At 38.6% G+C, this 20,123-nt stretch overlaps 1 protein-coding gene across 5 annotated transcripts in view; it reads right to left on the reverse strand.

The window, feature by feature from the left end:
• The window catches only part of DYM (dymeclin), a 400,054-nt gene that overhangs the window by 340,797 nt on the left and 39,134 nt on the right, over window positions 1-20,123 (reverse strand). For all 5 annotated transcript variants that reach the window (XM_055559056.1, XM_055559054.1, XM_055559053.1 and 2 more), the window contains one exon: window positions 3,311-3,363. In XM_055559056.1, coding sequence (XP_055415031.1) covers window positions 3,311-3,363 — 53 coding nt within the window. The remainder of the gene's footprint in view (window positions 1-3,310; window positions 3,364-20,123) is intronic.

The following is a 20,123-nucleotide window of genomic DNA, read 5'->3' on the forward strand; positions in this document are numbered from 1 at the left end:
AGCTCCTTACATAAAACAACTGCCTTGGTTCTCACAGTACTATCCTAACAGGTAAGAACTAGGGGGAAACAAACAGGAATCCACTTAAAATTCACTATGAGGTAAAGAAATTTGTCTTGGACCCAGAGCGCCTCATGTGTAGATCCAGGGGATAAATAATAAAGATGAATACAAAAAGCCCAACAAAAATAATGGCCCCAAACAGCCCCAAATTGATAAAAAAAAAACATTAATCTATGTATCTAAGTAAAACCCCAAATAGAATAAAGAATAAATTTCAAAATTTTGTCAAAGTTAAGGCAAAATCTTGACAGCAATTAACAACAACAACAAAAAAAATGACTTATTTACAAGAGAACTACAATACAATTAAACAGCAGACTTTCCATCTGAAAAGAGGCCAAAAGGCAATGGAATAACCTAGTCATAGGGATGAGAGAAAATAAATGCCAACCAAGAACTCTGTATCTAGAAAAACTGTCCTTCAAAACGAAAGCAACAGAGAACAAGGGACACAACTTTACAGTGGAGAAAATGGACAAACACAACACTGGCCACATAATCAAGGTCAACATCATCAGTGAAACTCATGCATATACCCCTGATATGATGTGTTGAGATCAGCACATCACCTCTGTGATGCCTACAAACCTGTAAGTCCCATCTAGCCACGAGAATAACATCAAACAAATAGAAGGACATTCTGGAAATACTCTACCAGCATTTCTCAAAACTCTTAAAAGTCATTAAAAATGAGGAAAGTTTGAGACCAGAGGAGGTTAAGGAGATTTGATGACTAAATGCAATGCAACATCTTGAAAAAGAAAAAGGACATGTGGGAAAACTAGTGAAATCTGAATAAAGGGTCAAGATTAGATAATAGTAATGTACCAATGTTAACTCTTTAGTTGGGACAAATATATCATAAAAATGTAAGTTGTTGACAACAGAGGAGACTGATGAGGGTTATATGGGAACTCTCTACATGGTTTTGCAACTTTTCTATAAATCTAAAGCCATTCTAAAATTTAACTTTCATTTTAGAAATCTCAATAGATGGGTTTAACAGAAAAAAAGATTAATAAACTAAGGACAGATTAATAGAAAATATCCTATGGAAGGTCAGAGAGAGAAAAAAGTAAAATACAAAAAAAAAAAAAAAAAAAGAGCCTAACAAATATATGGGACATAGTGAAAATGTTAACAGAAGTATAACAGAGACCCTTGAAGGAAAGAAAAGACAGAACAGGACAGAAATAATGTATTAATATAAACCAACAATGGCTCTGAATTTTCCAAAATTGATGAAAGACATGAAACCACAGATCTAACAAGCAGGGAAGAGGGAGGAAAGAGGAAGGAAAAAGGTACAAAGGGAAGAAGGAAGGAAGGAAAGATACTCCTGAGCACGTTCTAAGATGCTGAAAACCAAAGGATTAAAAAAGAAAAACACAAAAGTATCCAGAAGGAAAAAACCTTTTTTTTTCCCCCAAAAGAACAGCACTAACACTGACAGCTTTAATCTCAACAAAATGCGACCAACCAGAAAAATAACAGAATGGTGTCCTTAAAGTATGGAAAGAATTTCCGCCAACCTAGAATTCTACACCCAGAACACCTATCTTCCAAAAGTAAAGGAAAAATGAAAACATTTTCAGACCAAAAAATAAAAGAGAATTGTCATATACCCACAAAACCCTTAAATAAATCTATACGCATTTATATCTATTGACATAAAAAGAAGCTCCTGAGTACTGCTAAGTGAAAATAACATATAAATAATCACTTACATAAAACTGTGCCTATAAATCAGTAGACACAGAATACTCTGCTAAGATTTTGATCTTATCACAAAAGATTAGCAGTGATTTTTTTTTTTTTTTGCTCTTCTCCAAAGTGGTTTTAAATACAGAATGACATACTTAAATATATAATACCAAGTGAAAAACACAGATTGAAATAGTGTATTTAATATGTATGTAAATGTTTATCCAAAGAAGAAATAACAGAAGGCAAAATATTAACAACAGCTTTGCAAAGGTTGTGGAATATGAACAAATACTGCCTTTTTTACATTTTAGTATGCTTTCCACATTGTATTAATAAGTATTATTCCCAATTTAAAAATGCTATTTTTGTAAAAACCCCAAGGTCACTTAAAAACTATATCATAATAACTGCATTGATATCATTGTTACACAAAATTAATTTTCAGCAAACTGTCACACAGGTTTTTGAAAGTCAGCTCTATTTAGTACAAAATTCTCAAAATCTATGGTTATTACTGAAGAAAAAATTCAAGGCAACTATTATAATAACACCTCTATCATTACCAACATAATTTGTTTTTAAAAGCAAAAATATTTCATCAAAGACTGTTTGTGGCAGAGTAAGTTAAATGGGAGTTAGCTTACATGGAGCATATCCATAAGCGTGATTTAAAAACAAGCTTGTCATCACTCACTAAGCTCTTGTACACCACTTGTTTCACAGATATATTATCTCTAATTTTCAAAGCAACAATGAAATGTAACTATAATTATCCACATTTTTTAAGGCATACATTTCTTTCCAATTGTTACCAATTTGAAAGTAAAGTATTTGAGAAATGAGGTCCAAAGAAGGTAACATTTATTGACAGAAATAATGAATAATGACAAATGCTAGGCACTGTACTGGATATTTCATGTTATCTGACTTTTCCTCATGAAAATTCTGCAATTTAGATTAAGAAATTAAAGCTCAGCTAATACTTAAGTAGCAGAGTTATAATTAAGACCATAAAATAATTTCAGAGCTCAAGCACTTTACCATTAACACAAGGTTGTTATTACTAATTTGAGGAGCTTCCAAATATATTTTCCTATTAATGAGTAATAATTCTTCTAGTTAACATAACCAACAATAGCATCTTTTGCAACTGGCAAAGGATGAGTGATCCTATATTCTCTAGGAACTATACGTGCAACTACAAAACAAACAATATTTGGGGCTTTTCTCAGTATTTCAAAATTTGCAAAAAGAACAAGCTCTATGTCTTAGCAGAGTCCATTACCATGACTGCAAATTACGCAACCATGTGTCTCACTGCTGGTAACTGAATGGTACCCTCTAGTGGCATCAGTGAGCACCAAGAATAACTAGTACTATTATAATTATCATCATCAAAAATATATCACTTCATTAATCCAATTCATATTGCAGTAACAAAATTTGTTAACAGAAATTTTAAAATAACTGCCTCACATTACACACACACACACACACACACACACACACACACACACACACACTCGTTTTTCCTCCTTACCTAAAGATCTGCAGACTGAAAGGGTTGCCTCCTCTAGGAGCTTCAACTCAGTACTGGAGAAAGAGAAGAAAGGTAATTAATAACTATAACACTAATCATGTTCCTAACTATAACACTAATCATAATCCACCTGCAATGCAGGAGACCCCAGTTCAATTCCTGGATCGGGAAGATCCCCTGGAGAAGGGAAAGGCTACCCACTCCAGTACTCTGGCCTGGAGAATTTCATGGATTGTATAGTCCATGGGGTCACAAAGTGTTGGACACGACTGAGTGACTTTTACTTTCAATCATGTTCATACTAACCAGTTAAAGGAATATATAAAAATAAACATAAGAAAAACTCAGAAGGAAAATACAGTGTACATTGGTAAACAATAACATCAGCAAAATAAAGCTTCTATTCTCAATGTAATTAGAAAATTTACTATAATTCTCAATATGAAATGCCTAAAAAAAAGCAATTGGGGCACGCTGCCTTTTAGGTACGTAAGCAGAGAGGAGAGGTGGGACTGGAGGGACTTACAGAAAAATTCAAGAAAGGTATTTCCAAACGCAGAGCACAAGGCGGGAAACTCATGTGCCCAGCTTCAAGGGAAGTACTTATCATAGGATTAAACTTCTTTAGATAAATGCCATTATTTTTTATAATACTTTCAAACAGTTCAAAACAATGAAAAAGAAACAAAGCAAGAGACAAAACACATATATAAACTCCAATAATTTATAAATATATAGAAAAACTGAGGCAGATGCAAACTGACACAGAGACAGGAGGCACAGACAGAGACAGACATAAACCTCTTAGATTTAAAAAGTAGGGAAGCTTCATGACAGTGGATTCAGCAGTGGTTTCTTACATATGACACCAAAAACACAGGCATCAAAAGAAAACAAATGGACTACACCAAAATTAAAAACTTTTGCATATCAAGGGATACTATGAACAGAGTGAAAAGTCAACCCAACCAAATGAGAGAAAATATTTGCAAATCATATAGCTGATAAGGCATTAATATCCAAAATATATTTTTAAAAAACTGACTCAACAACAACAACAAAAAAGCAATTTAAATATCTGCAAAGGATTCAGACTTTATGTTTCCAAAGACACTAGTCATTTAGAGAAATGCGGATCAAAACCACAATGAATACTACTTCACATCCATTAAGGCGGAGTTATTTTTTTAAAAGAGAAGGAAAAGAAAAGAAAATGAAAAAAAGTGTTGGAGGGTATGTAAGGAAGCTGGGAGCCTTGTGTACTGCTGATGGTTATGCAAAATGGAGCAAGTACTGTGAAAAACAGTATGTCAATTTTTCAAAAAATCAAAAAGAGAACTACCATATGATCCAGTAGTTCCACTTCTGGGTATACATACACCCAAAAGGATTAAAGGCACAGAGTCGGAGAGATATTGTACACTGATACACAGCAGCACTACTCACGACAGCCAAAAGGTAGAAGCAACAAAATGTCCACCAAAGGATGAATGCTGGCACAAACTTCGGCCTTAAAAAGGAAAATCCTGACACATGCTACAACATGGATGTACACTGAAGACATTACAGTAAGTGAAATAAGCCAGTCACAAAAAGACAAATATTGTATGACTCCTCATATATAAGGTTCCTAGAGTAGGCAGCCCATAGAGACAAAGTAGAAAGGTGGTTGCTGCTGGCGTGTTTGGGAACTGTGAGGTGGGGAGCAGGGAGATGGCAAGCTAGTATGCGGTGAGTATGGAGTTTCAGCTGGGGAAGATGAAAAAGTTCCCAAGATGGATAGTGGAGATAATTAAACAACAATGTGAATGTATATGTATCACAGAAGTGAACACTTAGAAATGGTTAAAATGATACATTTTACGTTGTATGTATTCTGCCACAATTAAAGTGCATTCCAAATCAACTACTTACTGGCTGTGTAAACTTGGGATCATTTAACTTTTAGCTTTCTCATACATAAAACAGAAAGTATTAAAAAAAAAAAAAGTACCTGCTTAAAAAGGTGTTGTTATTATTAAATTATGTAATATAGCACTTAGAACAGTGTCTGGCATAAAGTAAAACCTCAATGATAGCTACTACTGATGCCAAAATGCAGTACTTTTTTCCCTGTTAATAAATAAAAATAATGCTTTCCGCTTGTGTAACATAAAAACTTTGAAGTTTTTCAAAGCCCTTTCAAATTTATTAGCATATGAAAACCTCTTCTAATGAGCAGGACAGTTAAAAACCCTACTTTAATAGATAAGCAAACAGAGGCTTCCAAGGAGTTTAAGTAACATTCCAGGAATCAGTAGTCTAGGAAGAACAAGAACCAGCCTTTAACAGCCTGGTGACTGGTTTGAAAATGTTGTTCTTTTCTGCCAATACACATGGCACACGGCAAATCCTCCACATGGGCAACTCTTTCAGGGCGAGCTGAAAATTCCCTACCTCCCAGGGTGCTCTGCTGTTGCTGCTGAAGCATATTTTGAAAAGAACAATCCATAAGTACCGACGCCTTTGACAAGAAAATTTTAGAGAAACTATGAAAGAAAATGGATTACTTTAACGGTTTCTGTAACTACGCTGTCCAATATGGTAACCATTAGTTACACGTAGTGACTGACCACTTGAAATGTGACCAGTCCAAACCAAGATGCACTGGAATACAAAATACATACCAGATTTCAAAGACTGTTAAAAAAACAGAAAATACTTCATTATTAGTCCTTATGTTCATGAAACTGTAACTTTGGGGATATGTTGAGCCAAATAAAATATACTTTCAAAATTAATTCCACCTGTTTCATTTTACATTTTTAATGTGGCTACTAGAAAACTTCACATACATGCCAGTCTAACCTTTTATATCTATTAAAGCTACTCCAGAACTTGTCTCCCAGCAACTGAAGTCAGCATCATGCATAAGAAGTGTTGTTCAGTTCAGTTCAGTCACTCAGTCGTGTCCGACTCTTTGTGACCCCATGAATCGCAGCATGCCAGGCCTCCCTGTTCATCACCAACTCCCGGAGTTCACTGAGACTCACGTCCATCGAGTCAGTGATGCCATCCAGCCATCTCATCCTCTGTCGTCCCCTTCTCCTCCTGCCCCCAATCTCTCCCAGCATCAGAGTCTTTTCCAATGAGGCAACTCTTCACATGAGGTGGCCAAAGTACTGGAGTTTCAGCTTTAGCATCATTCCTTCCAAAGAAATCCCAGGGCTGATCTCCTTCACAATGGACTGGATGGATCTCCTTGCAGTCCAAGGGACTCTCAAGAGTCTTCTCCAACACCACAGTTCAAAAGCATCAATTCTTCGGCACTCAGCCTTCTTCACAGTCCAACTCTCACATCCATACATGACCACAGGAAAAACCATGGCCTTGACTAGACGGACCTTTGTTGGCAAAGTAATGTCTCTGCTTTTGAATATGCTATCTAGGTTGGTCATAACTTTCCTTCCAAAGAGTAAGAGTCTTTTAATTTCATGGCTGCAGTCACCATCTGTAGTGATTTTGGAGCCCAAAAAAATAAAGTCTGACACTGTTTCCACTGTTTCCCCATCATACACACAAAGCTAGAACTAACTACTTCAGTGAATACACTATTACCTTAAGAATCTCAAGAAAAGAAAATGAAGTCACTCAGTCGTGTCTGACTCTTTGCGACCCCGTGGACTGTAGCCCACCAGGCTCCTCCGTCCGTGGGGTTCTCCAGGCAAGAATACTGGAGTGGGTTGCCATTTCCTTCTCCAGGGGATCTTCCCGACCCAGGGATCGAACCTGGGTCTCCTGCATTGCAGGTAGACACTTTACCCTCTGAGCCACCAGGGAAGCCCCAAATTACATTCATATTCAAAGATAAATATTTTTTCAAAGTAAATCTTTAAAGTTTCTTCTAAGATTGAAAAACTTTTAGCCAAAATTACCTAGAAATGATTGTACAGTCCAACTGTTCATATGTCCCTGGTCTTTATCCCTGCATTAGGTATTTCTGGAGTATCTGCCCACCACACATTATCTGTCTGCTGTTGTCCCTTCCCTTTCTTCTACAGTTCCACCAACTTACTCCTCAGGGGTGAGCAGAGGCAGATAGGCTTGTTCAGCCTGACCCCACTTCCCAGCCACAGCTGACTGGATCAGAGTCTAAGCTATGCCAGAGCCTTAGGGAATTTGGAACTGAGATGGAAAGACGGGTTATCCACATGGCTGGAAATGGGCTGCCAAGCTGAGGGTTACAGGAAGCCATCCTCTATCCACGGAGTGGCAGAGATAAACAAAAAGGACACTCAGGATTCTAATTCTTGGGACCAGCTCTTCCTAAAGCCTAGCTGTGTTTCTGGGATTCTATAAGACAGTCCTATCTCTTCATCACATAAGCCCCTTCCTTTTACTGACATATGCTAAATCAAATTGATTTCTGCTAATAAGCAAAAGACTTCTAATTAATAAATCACTGTGGTCAGATTTAATAATACACATTAGTAGTTGGCAAGAAGTAGGAACTATGAATTACTCAGTTTATGGGTTACTTGGGCAAAAAATAAAAATAAAGAGGTATAAAATGCATAAGATTGTAAAGAGTTTTACGAGGTTAATAACTAGACCACATGTATAAAATCTGTTTCACTAGTATGTCTACTTTCTTCAGTCAATAACACTCTCTTAAAACCAGCTGGAACCAAGAGCTTCAATTATACACATGAGGCTATAACCTTCAAAAGCTTCAGAATTTACTTGTTCAACAAACACTGCCTGGGTGCCCAGGACATGCCGGGCTCTGTGAAATATGCTGTCTCTGCCTCCAGGCTACACACTGGAGTGAAGAACCAGACTCTGGTGCAGGGGAAGTACAGAGATCAAACCCAGCCCTATGCATGAGCTTCCGGGAGGTGCACCCAACCCACCCTATGAGCAGTCAAGAAAGGCATCCCGGAAGAAGTAACCGTCCCGAAGGAGGAAGAGAAGGCAGCTGGGCAGACAAAAAGGGAAGACTTTCAAGACACAAGGAATGTGTGCAGACAGCCTGGCAGATTTAGGGAAGCAGAGGTTAGTCAACACTGGAGAACAGTAAACTAACTACAAGTCTGGAGAAATACACCAGATGGCTGGAGTACAGAGTTCAGTTTCTCAACTTACACTCAACAGAAAGGTAATGAGTGTTCACGAAACAAAAACCAAAACAAGGTTCTGGTTTCTTTTGAATACAGTATTAGCCTGAAAAAAGAATTAATTCCAACATGTATCAGTGAGGATGGTTTGGACACCATTTCCTCCAGGGAACCACCTCTGATTACCTAAGCCCTGGCAAGAAGCCTGGTTTCTATCCCAAAAGTACTCAATCATGAAACTGAGCACCCTGTAGCAAGACAAACCAGTTATCTATGTCCCCCACTAGACAGGGGGCTCCTGGCTCATCAACACAGTCCCAGCCTAGTACAAATCAGGCACTTAATAAAAATGCACCAAATCAATGAAAGCCTTTTGTCAGGCACTTAAGAGGACAAAATTAATTCCTTCCCCGTCCCTCAGGAAACACTTCACATTCTCTAGATTTCAAGGCAATGTCCATCCCCAAGTTTAATTTTTTATTAAAATATTTTTAAAGACACCTTTGTTGTTGTTGTTCAGACACTAATCAGGTCCAATCTTTGCGACTCCACGGATTGCAGCATGCCAGGCTTCCCTGTCCTTCACTATCTCCTAGATTTGCTCAAACTCATGTACACTGAGTTGGTGACGCCATTCTATCATTTCATCCTGTTGTCTTTTCTCCTCCTGCCTTCAGTCTTTCCCACCATCACAGTCTTTTCTGATGAGCTGGCTGTTCCCACCAGGTGGCCAAACTATTGGAGCTTCAGCTTCAGCATCAGTCCTTCCAATGACTATTCAGGGTTGATTTCCTTTAGGATTGACTGGTTTGGTCTCCTTGCAGTGGTAGAGACCCTCAAGAGTCTTCTCCAACACAATTCAAAACCAGATTTGTTTCCAAATGTAAAATAATATATCTTTTTGAAGCAGGCTGGTGACTCAAGGAACTATCCCACCTTTGTTGGAAAGCTCTGTCTGGTGGTGAGCCAGCCAGCACTGCCATTCTGCGATTAGGCTCCTAGGGCCTGGGTCCCCTACAGATGACCACGATCCAACACAGCTTATACCCAGCCACCATATCTCCTCAAAAAGCACCACCACAGGTCAGAGCGTCTTGAATGTCCAGACTATAAGCTCCGTGAGAAGAGGGAAAGTGTCTCCTTCACCCGTGCCTTCCCTCACCACGCCTGATACAGTGGCTCAGCTGGAAGAAAAGCACATGACAGTTACTTATGAAATTAAGGATTTACAGAGCTCTGTTTGTTGCATTTTCTGCACTCTGAAGTGTTTTTTCTACAAAGGAAATCAGCCAGGGACACCCTTGCCAAAAGCAACACACTGACTATTATAATAGAATTCCTTTCCTCCTATCCTCCAATTTTCTAAACTTCTTGGAACATTTTAAGAATAATCTTCTTTCCCATTTGCTTGATTTAGAGCTAAAAAGGGGTGGTAAGCAACTGGGGTGGTTGCTAACTGCTGCCGCGTGTTACAGGCATCTATGCACAGTACCGTTGAATTAAACAAATGAGCTCAGATGTTCTGGCAGCAGGCAACTAACAAATCATCATTTGCAGTAAATAAAAGTAAAACTCAACTGCAAAATATGCCTGTTTCCAAGACAATTACAATTAGAAACTGAATACTGTTTCTGAAAGCAACAATGCTTCTGGGGCACCAGAAGCATACAATAGGGGGGCAAAGAAGCAGCAGTCAAATATTCACACCAATACAGATTAAATAAATTAACATCACAGAGGTCTTCAAACTTCCTGTATACATTAACTCCACAACCAGGTCCATCTGAAACATCATTAATGGGAGATTAGGAATAAATACTGAAAACTAGTCACCTCAAGCAAACATTTGCTAAGGGAACTAAACTCTAGATAAATCCTATTGATCCAAGGATCAGGTGTGGCTCTATCCGAAGCAATCCCTGTATGTGAGAGCAGACCAGACTCCTCCTCCTCAGAGCGCTATCACTCCAAGAGCAACAAAACCAGATGGATTCACAGAACAGGAATCTCAGTTTTACAGGTGACATCCCAGTGGACAACAGGACCGATGGAGCCGAAGAGCCACGCTCGAGAATCTGTCATGCACATGGGAGTATCTGAAACTGGTCTAGGGCTTTGTCCAGTTTTAAGAATCTCCACTGGCTTTCCTGAAGATAATTCAGCAAGGGAATGGTTATCAAGATTTTCACAACTTCAGGGAAGTTCTTTAAACAGTACCACAGCCATTTCTGGGCTATATCCTAAGTCTATCCCCTTCTCTGCTCTGATTTCATGAAGAGACTATCCCTCGGGAGAGAACTGTCATCAACACCAACCTCTCATTCTCTACCCACTCCAGTGAGAGTTTCCACAACAAAAGGCCCCACTGAGTATCAGTAACACGGCTGGACGACTTCTAAGTTATGTCTCAAATAATCAATGTCATCTCTGCCACCTCTGCTGAGTGTACCAACATTCACCATGAGAAAGCCATGAGAAAGTAAGTGGGGAGAGTAGGTAGCAGAGAAGACCTGCAAGGTAAAAAAAAATAAAGCAAAAGACAGAACTTTAATGCCACCTTAAGGAGTTTGGATTTTATCCTACATAACTAGGAAACCAATAAACAGACACTCAAAAATATACACTAACAGAACTCTTAATAGCACCAGCAAGGTGCTTCAGGTATACGATGGTTAAATGTCTTCAATCATCCTCAGATTTTTAGCAAAAGACAAAAGATAATGTGACCAGCAACAACAATAATAGTCCCCCCGAGGTACATACAATAAAGCCTAACCGTGTGCTCACCCAACAACCACTATAACTGACCAGTGTTGCCCACTGTTGGGCCAGTAAACTTGGATAAACCACTAACTGTTACTAGAGCAGAACTCAGTCAAGTACATTATCTTTAAAAATTCTAGTTTAATTCCACTAAAATAATACACCAAATTGGAACATTAGGAAGAAATAGCAACGGAAATAATATGGATGACTCTACAGCCACTAGATTCACAGGCTGGTCACTTTCAATTCTTATACCCCAAGTGTGCTACCTCTCAATTTAACCATTACTATCAATTAACAAACTCATTCTGGCATAAGATTTCCAACCATTCCCATTACTGAAGACAACGTATGCCCCCATATAATGAAAAATTCCAAAGCCACATATTTCAATTCCAGCTTCCTCATTCCAATTGGTAGGACTGGCCAAGATACTGTTTCCTCACGTGTAAATGAAGGTAAGAATGTGACTATCTGATAGGATAGCTCTGAGGGCTACACTATAATGTACTCAGAAAGTACAGGTTTTTGTGTGAACGTAAGTTTTTATTTTTTTGAGATAAATGCTTAAGAGTGCAATTCACACTACACAGAAAGTACTCAGCACTCAGCTCCACATACTCAACAACAAATGGAAACAAATCCATAAATGTTAAACTGTCAACTTTGCATTTATTTATTCCTTAATGCATCTTATAAGTAATCTACCAATCTTCACCTTTCTCCTCTCTGCAGGGCAGAGGGAAAGTAGACGGCATAATGTAGTAATTTTTGAAGTAGTTCTACATTTTGAAATAGCATCAAAACAGCTATGTCAAACAATGGCAGATGATTTGCTTTGATTTTATTTCCATTAATATGTTACTACAGTAGAATCACAACCCCAGTGGATTATAAAGGAAATCAATATTCCTTATTCACCTAGCAAAACTTGGCAGTATTAAGTGATATTTAATAAGTGGCAGAAAAGAAACTTAAGTCAAGGCAATTTTTCTTTTTTAAAAAGGAAATTGATTTTTATTTGTTACTGCAAAAACGAACTATGCTAAAACCACCATGAGGTAACGCTAAACACCTATCAGAGCTGTTAAAATAATAAACAAGAGTGATAGCATCAAATACAGGCAAGGATTTAGAGAAACTGGATATTACATACATTACTCAGAGAATGTAAAAAGATACAGCCACTCTGGACAACAGTTTTGGCAGTCTTGTATAAAACTAAACGTTTACCACATAACCCAGTAATTGTACTCTTAAGTATTTATCTCAAAGAAATAAAAACTTACGTTCACACAAAAACCTGTACAAAAACCTGGACACAAATGTTCATGAAGATTTATTCATAAAAACCAAAAACTGGAAACAATCCAGATGTCCTTCAATAGGTCACTGTTTAAACAAAATATAGTATATACACAACAGAATACTACTCGGCAAAAAAAAAAAAAGGAGTAAACTATGATATACACAACAACTTGAAGAGAACTCAAGGATACCATGCTGAGTGAAGAGCCAATCTCAAAACGTTACATAGTGTATGATTCTAAATAACCTTCCTGAAATAAAAAAAAATCATAGAGACAGAAAACTGATTAGTGGCTGCCAGGGTTTAGAGATGGGGAAGGTAGAAACAACGGATGAACCTATTTTCTAGGGCAGGAATAGAGATGCAGAGGTAGAGAATGGCCATGCAGACAAAGGGCTGGGGAAAGGGAAAGTGGGATAAATTGGGAGTTGGGGCCGACATACATATACTACCACGTGTAAAACAGCTAGTGGGAACCTGCTGTAAGGCAAAGGAGCTCAGCTCGGCATTCTGCAGAGACCTACAGGGGTGGAATGGGGGTCCCATCAAGAGGGGTGGGATGGGGGTGTTTAGAGGGAGGTCCAAGAGGGAGGGAATATATGTATACATACATAAGTGAATACAATGATTCACTTCATTGTACAGCACAACACTGCAAACATTATATTCCAATAAAACAAAAATGGGTGTGGCTATGAAGAGAAAACACAAGGGAGCCCTGCCAGGATGAAATAGTGATGCATCTAGACTGTGGTGGTGTTTAACGGGAAACAATGTCCAGAGCTCTGCATGGCTTCCCGGGTGGCTCGGTAGTAAAGAATCTGCCTGCCAAGCAGGAGACACAGGTTCCATCCCTGGGTTGGGAAGATCCCCTGGAGAAGGAAATGGCAACCCACTCCAGTATTCCTGTCTGGGAAATTTCATGAACAGAGGAGCCTGGCAGGCTACAGTCCATGGAGTTACAAAAGAGTGGGACACCACTTAGTGATTAAACAACTACTACATGCAGACGCGAATGAGTCCACTAATTGCCGAACTCTCAATAATCTTTGAGGCTTATACCAATGTCAATTTCCTGGTTTGGGTACTGAACTAGAGTTACAAAAGATGATATACCACTGGGGGAAACAGGGAAGGATGCAAGAAATCTCTCTGTACTATTTTTTTTTTTTGCAACTTCTTATGAATCTATAATTATTTCAAAATAACAAGTTAAAAATCATAAAAATAAAGATATAAAAACTTAAACAGAAGAATTATATAAATATATACATTTTAAAATACATATATATAAAACACAGTCTTGCTTAAACAAGACTACGCTGTATGAATGATTTTGTAACTGACTTTAACCACTTAACATGCTGTGGATTTTTCTGTGTCTATAGACCCTCATCATCACAGCCTGTATACTGTTCCAGTGTGCAGGTGCACCATTTTCATTTGCTTGTTCATTCATCACATCTCCTTACTGGCACTTAGATTGTTAGCAATTTTCAATTATCATAAACATTGCTACCAACTGTCTTTACACATATATCTCTCTACATACATTTCTTAAACTTGTCCAATCATCTCCTTAATATAAATTCTAGAAATGGAATTGCTAGATCAATGACATTTCTGTTCTGTTGAATACTGCAAATTGCATTCCAGAAAGATCTAACCAATTACCATTCCCACCAAAATGCATAACTGTCACTTAACCCACAAATATTCCTAAATCTGCAAAATTACAAACCCAGATCTTTTCCACCAAATCCAATGATTTTTATATTCAGATAAGCATATGTTGACAGTAAGCAAGCATAAGAACCTTCATGACAAATTCAGATTCCTCCCACCCCCTTTAAAATGGCCTATGGAGAGGAACTCATAAAGGATGCAACATCTAACTGGCAAATTATCATGCCACTATAATTTTTTTAAAAGTTCTATTCAACACCACGTAAAATCATTCACTGTACCAGGCAATCAACTTTTGTATTAGCTTACGTGGAGGTGGGGCACATCAAGAACCACTGTACAGAGTTTACAACTTCTCTGGATTTAAACTCTGAATTACAATCCTCTGACATGGCAAACAACTCTGGCCTTAATATGAAGAATGGTATAGTGAAGAGGATACCGAAATGCTCGATTGTGATAGAAAATGAAGAAACTTAGCAAATACAAAGTAAAAAGTAGTGGATACAGCAAACTCAGCTCTGAGACAACCAACCTAGAGGGGTGGGATGGGGGGTGGGGTGGGAGGGAGGCTCAAGAGAGAAGGGACATGTATACTTATGGCTGATTCACGCTGTTCTATGGCAGAAATACAACACTGTAAAGCAATTATCCTCCTCCAATTAAAAATGTTTTAAAGCTGTGGATATGTTTTCATTATAAAAAGAGATGATCAACTGCATTACCCCTTATGCAGAAAATGTGCCCAGATGTCACCAGCCACAGTTCACACGGCGACAGAAGAAAATAAAAACAACCCTGGCCTTATGGTTAGATCTGCTCTCCACCACGACCTCAGGGAGACACTGCCAATAGTTTGTATATGAAAATAAAAAGACCAGAGCTCAGCGTTACAGCATACATTCCTTCATTCATCAACAGAGTACCATTGTCAGATGACAAGCAGTTTTCCAAAAGTGACAAATGAAACAAGAAGGAACATTCGTTGGTAGGGGAAAAAAGCTAATTTCATATGAAACCTGTAGTTCAAAAATTCAAGTGTCCACAACCAAAATAAATATATAAAATGGGTCATCTAATGAACTTAGTATCTATTCCTGATAATTGTCACATGTATTCTTGCTTGGAGAATTCCATGGACAGACAAGCCTGGCAGGCTACAGTCCGTGGGGTCGCAAAGAGTCGGACACAACTGAGCAACTAATACTTTACTCAAAAATATATATGAGTTATTTACAATATCTCAGTCAGCTGGTATAACAGGTCAGACAGGCTACACCTGGCCGGTAAAATACTCACCACTGGAGTTAACAGAAACTGCACACTTAGGCTGGTAACTAATGACCTATGACCTACATCACAGGGCCAGCATACAGCCTCAGAAGGAATTGTTTGTGGTCCTTCAGGCAGTTTCTACTATCCAACATATTTTTTTCTATTTTGAGTCTTTTCTATCAACCCATGTGTCTCACTCTTCATCTGTCCACACTTTGAATTTTTAAGAAACACAAGAGTGCCAATGGAAACTGTCAGGCCATGGTTTTGGATTTCAGAGATTAAAGAAAGGAAAAACAGGCGGAATAGTATATAATCTTAGGAAAGAAACTTACCAATTAGTTGTAGAACAACAATGCAACCTAAGAAAGAATCTTATCATGTTCTCAAATGCAGAACCAATTTGGATTCCCACATAAAATCAGAAATTTAAAAAAAATTATTCACACTACAGAGGAAAATAATTTATTTTTAAAAACTCAAAATTGCAACTAAGTACTGTTTATATTTAGCAGATTCTCAGTAATTTGAACTCAAATAATTTAGAATTTGGGAGTATTTCAACATGGGAAGAGAAGACAGGAAAAGAACTGTTTAACTTTCTACAAAAAAAGATATGTTCAGGGCTTCCCTGGTGGTTCCAGCGGTTAAGACTTGTGCTTCCAAGCCAGGGAGCTTGAGTTCGATCCCTGGTCAGGGAACAAAGATCTCATGTGCCTCTCAGTGTGGTCAAAAAAAAAGTATATTCAAAGACTTCAGCATATACTTGGAAAGTTGAAAAGTTCTAGACGGTGATCTACATGGTGATCATTTGCACACAGTGTAAATGCATTTAATGCCAGTGAAATGTACACCTAAAAATGGTTAAAATGGTAAATTTTGTTAGTTATATTTTACAACAACAAGAAAAAAGATTCTTTGAGCCCAACATCTAGAAATCTTAACCAGCTACTCTCAAGACTCAGAAACTGGGCTTACATTCTGCTTCAATCATTAATCTTCATTTATGTTTCTACAGAAATGACTTTTAAATAAATCTGATTGTTTGTACCATATAGGCCTAACTTTGGAAGCTCACTTGAAAAATTGCATCCTGAAATGAGACATGACCCTTTAACTGAACAATGATCCTATTCTCAGGACTTGGAATGGTTCACTGAGATATGGTTCACTTGGAATGGTTCACTCAGCTTCTATATTGTAAAACTCAATGGGGGGCTCCCCTGGTGGCTCAGTGATAACAGAATCCACCTGCCAATACAGAAGACGCAGGCTGGATCCCAGATCCATGATCATCCCAAAAGCCACAGAGCATCCAAGCCCGTGCACCACAACTACTGAGCCTATGCCCTCGAGCCCGGGAATGGCAGCTACTTAGCCCATGTGCCGCAACTACTGAAGCCCGCGTGCCCTAGAGCCCACGCTCCGCAACAAGAGAATCCACCTCAGTGAGAAGCCTTCGCACCGCCAACTAGAGAGTAGCCTCTGCTCCCCACAACCAGAGAAAGCCCGCACACAGCAACGAAGATCCAGTGCAGCCAAAAATAAAATAAAAATTATTTTAAAAAAAAAATAGAACTTAATCAGGCAGTCTCAAAGTTGGGAATTAGGGGAGCAGAATGTGCCACCCCAAAATACATCTCTTTGATATAAAGATCATTTTGAGTTGGTTATATTGAGAAACTGCAGAAATAGGAGAAGCTCTGAAAACGAGGTGAGTGAGTGAGTAAAGTCGCTCAGTCGTGTCCGACTCTTTGGGACCCCATGAACTGTAGCCTACCAGGCTCCTCCATCCATGGGATTTTCCAGGCAAGAATACTAGAGTGGGTTACCATTTCCTTCTCAAGGAGATCTTCCCGACCCAGGGATTGAACCCAGGTCTCCCGCATTGTATGCAGACGCTTTACCGTCTGAGCCACCAGGGAAGTCTGAAAACGAGGTAAGAGTTACCTTTTTGTAAGGTGAAATTACACTTATAAAGACAATCTTCATTTATGTAAAGGTGTCTCCTATTACCAGGAAGATAAAAATGACTAAATTTCCAGAAACGCTTACCAATGGAGAAGGCATTTAAATTTAGATTTACCTTTTGGTAATTGTGCTTTTGGGGTTCCCTGGTGGCTCCAATGGTAAAGAATCCACCTACGATATGGAGACTTGGGTTCAATGCCTGGATTGGGAAGATCCCCGGCTTGGGAAGATCCTGTGGAGAAGGGAACAGCTACCCATTCCAGTATTCTAGCCTAGAGAATTCCATGGACAGAGAAGCCTGAGCTTTTCCTGGTAACTTCCCATAACTGGCCTTCCTCCCTGACTCCCTCAACCAAAAGAAACCTTTCTTTTGTCTTTAGCTAAAGATGAAGCAACAGTTAGAACTGGACATGGAACAGACTGGTTCCAAATAGGAAAAGGAGTACGTCAAGGCTGTATATTGTCACCCTGCTTATTTAACTTATATGCAGAGTACATCATGAGAAACACTGGGCTGGAAGAAGCACAAGCTGGAATCAAGATTGACAGGAGAAATATCAATAACCTCAGATATGCAGATGACACCACCCTTATGGCAGAAAATGAAGAGGAACTAAAAAGCCTCTTGATGAAAGTGAAAGTGGAGAGTGAAAAAGTTGGCTTAAAGCTCAAAATTCAGAAAACAAAGATCATGGCATCTGGCCCCATCACTTCATGGGAAATAGATGGGGAAAGTGTCAGACTTTATTTTTTTTGGGGGGGGGGGTCTCCAAAATCACTGCAGATGGTGACTGCAGCCATGAAATTAATGTTTGGCAAAACTAATACAATTATGTAAAGTTTAAAAATAAAATAAAATTAAAAAAAAATAAAAGACGCTTATTCCTAAGTTATGGAGAAAAGTTATGACCAACCGTGAAGAAAGCTGAGCACCGAAGAATTGATGCTTTTGAACTGTGGTGTTGGAGAAGACTCTTGAGAGTCCCTTGGACTGCAAGGAGATCCAACCAGTCCATTCTGAAGGAGATCAGCCCTGGGATTTCTTTGGAAGGAATGATGCTAAGGCTGAAACTCCAGTACTTTGGCCACCTCATGCGAAGAGTTGCCTCATTGGAAAAGACTCTGATGCTGGGAGGAATTGGGGGCAGGAGGAGAAGGGGACGACAGAGGATGAGATGGCTGGATGACATCACTGACTCGATGGACGTGTATGTGAGTGAACTCTGGGAGTTGGTGATGGACAGGGAGGCCTGGTGTGCTGCGATTCATGGGATCCCAAAGAGTTGGACACGACTGAGCGACTGAACTGAACTGAACTGAAAGATGATATTTAAGCAGGTGGCTTTGGCCATCTTGGGGAGGTACTAAGTTTCCTTGGGTATCCTCCAGGTATATGTGACATATACATGTTAATAAATTTGTTTGTTTAAAAAAAAGACTTCAGCATATTAATTGTTGATATGCAAATATATCTGCTGATTAGCTACAACTTGCAATATGTATAAAGTGAAAGTGTTAGTTGCCCAGTCATGTCCGACTCTTCGTGACCCCATGGTCTGTAGCCCACCAGGCTCCTCTGTCCACAGAATTCTCCAGACAAGAAGACTGGAGTGAATTGTCATTTCCTTCTCCAGGGCATCTTCCCAGCCCAGGGATCAAATCTGGGTCTCCTGCATTGCAGGCAGATTCTTTAGCATCTGAACCATCAGGGAAGCAGTATGTATAAGCCTATATACTATTCTAAGTTCTCTCACCTTGATTATTTCATGTGACTTCTTTTAAAAACTCTGAAAAGTTGACTAAGGAAATAGGACTATCATCATCCTACAAGTGACAGAAACAGAGAAGCTAAGTAACTCAGGTCACAAAATAAGAATGTGTGCTTAGTCGCTCAGTTGTGTTGACTCTTTGTGACCCCATAAACTGCAGCTCACCGGGCTCCTCTGTCCACGGGGAGTCTCCAGGCAAGAATACTGGAGTGGGTTGCCATGCCCTCCTCCAGGGGATCTTTCAAGCCCAGGGATCAAACCCAAGTCTCCCGCATTGCAGGAAGATTCTTTACCATCTGAGTCACCAGGGAAGTCCACGTAATACACTTTCAATATGAATATTTAGCTACATTTTTATTAAGGCAAACCCACATAACATCAACCTAGAATATTACAAGTAACTAATCAGAGTTTCCATATATACCTAAATGAAGTTGTCAGAGATGTATTATCCATTATAAAAATTATATCTGTTATGACTTAAATCATTTAAAAAGTTATGTGAATGACAAAGAAGTAGAAGAAAACAGAAAAATTAAGTCTAATAAGGAAAGTGGTAAGATGGATGATAGATCATTTTTATAATAGCTAGGAAATCATAAACTATAGTTTGGTAAGAAAGCTAAAATTTTAAATTACATATTTCCTAACTCATAACTTTCAGTAATTTAGACTGGTTTTATTTTGCTTTTAAGCACACCAATCTCATATATGAATCTCAATAACGAAAGATGATAAACTCATAGTTCAAATCTTTTAATTAAAAGCAGATGGGCAGAAAATTGTGGAGGGGAGATTTATTCATAGATTTCTGACACTGATTTGCTAAACAATTTAAGTAGCTATGAGGTTCATAAAATAAACATGAAAATTTGTAAGTCTTTTTCACTGAAAATCCCACTATAAAATGATGTCAAAATTGACACTTTATATTAACAGTG

This window comes from Bubalus kerabau, chromosome 21 (genome assembly GCF_029407905.1).
Source record: "Bubalus kerabau isolate K-KA32 ecotype Philippines breed swamp buffalo chromosome 21, PCC_UOA_SB_1v2, whole genome shotgun sequence".
Classification (NCBI taxonomy): domain Eukaryota; kingdom Metazoa; phylum Chordata; class Mammalia; order Artiodactyla; family Bovidae; genus Bubalus; species Bubalus kerabau.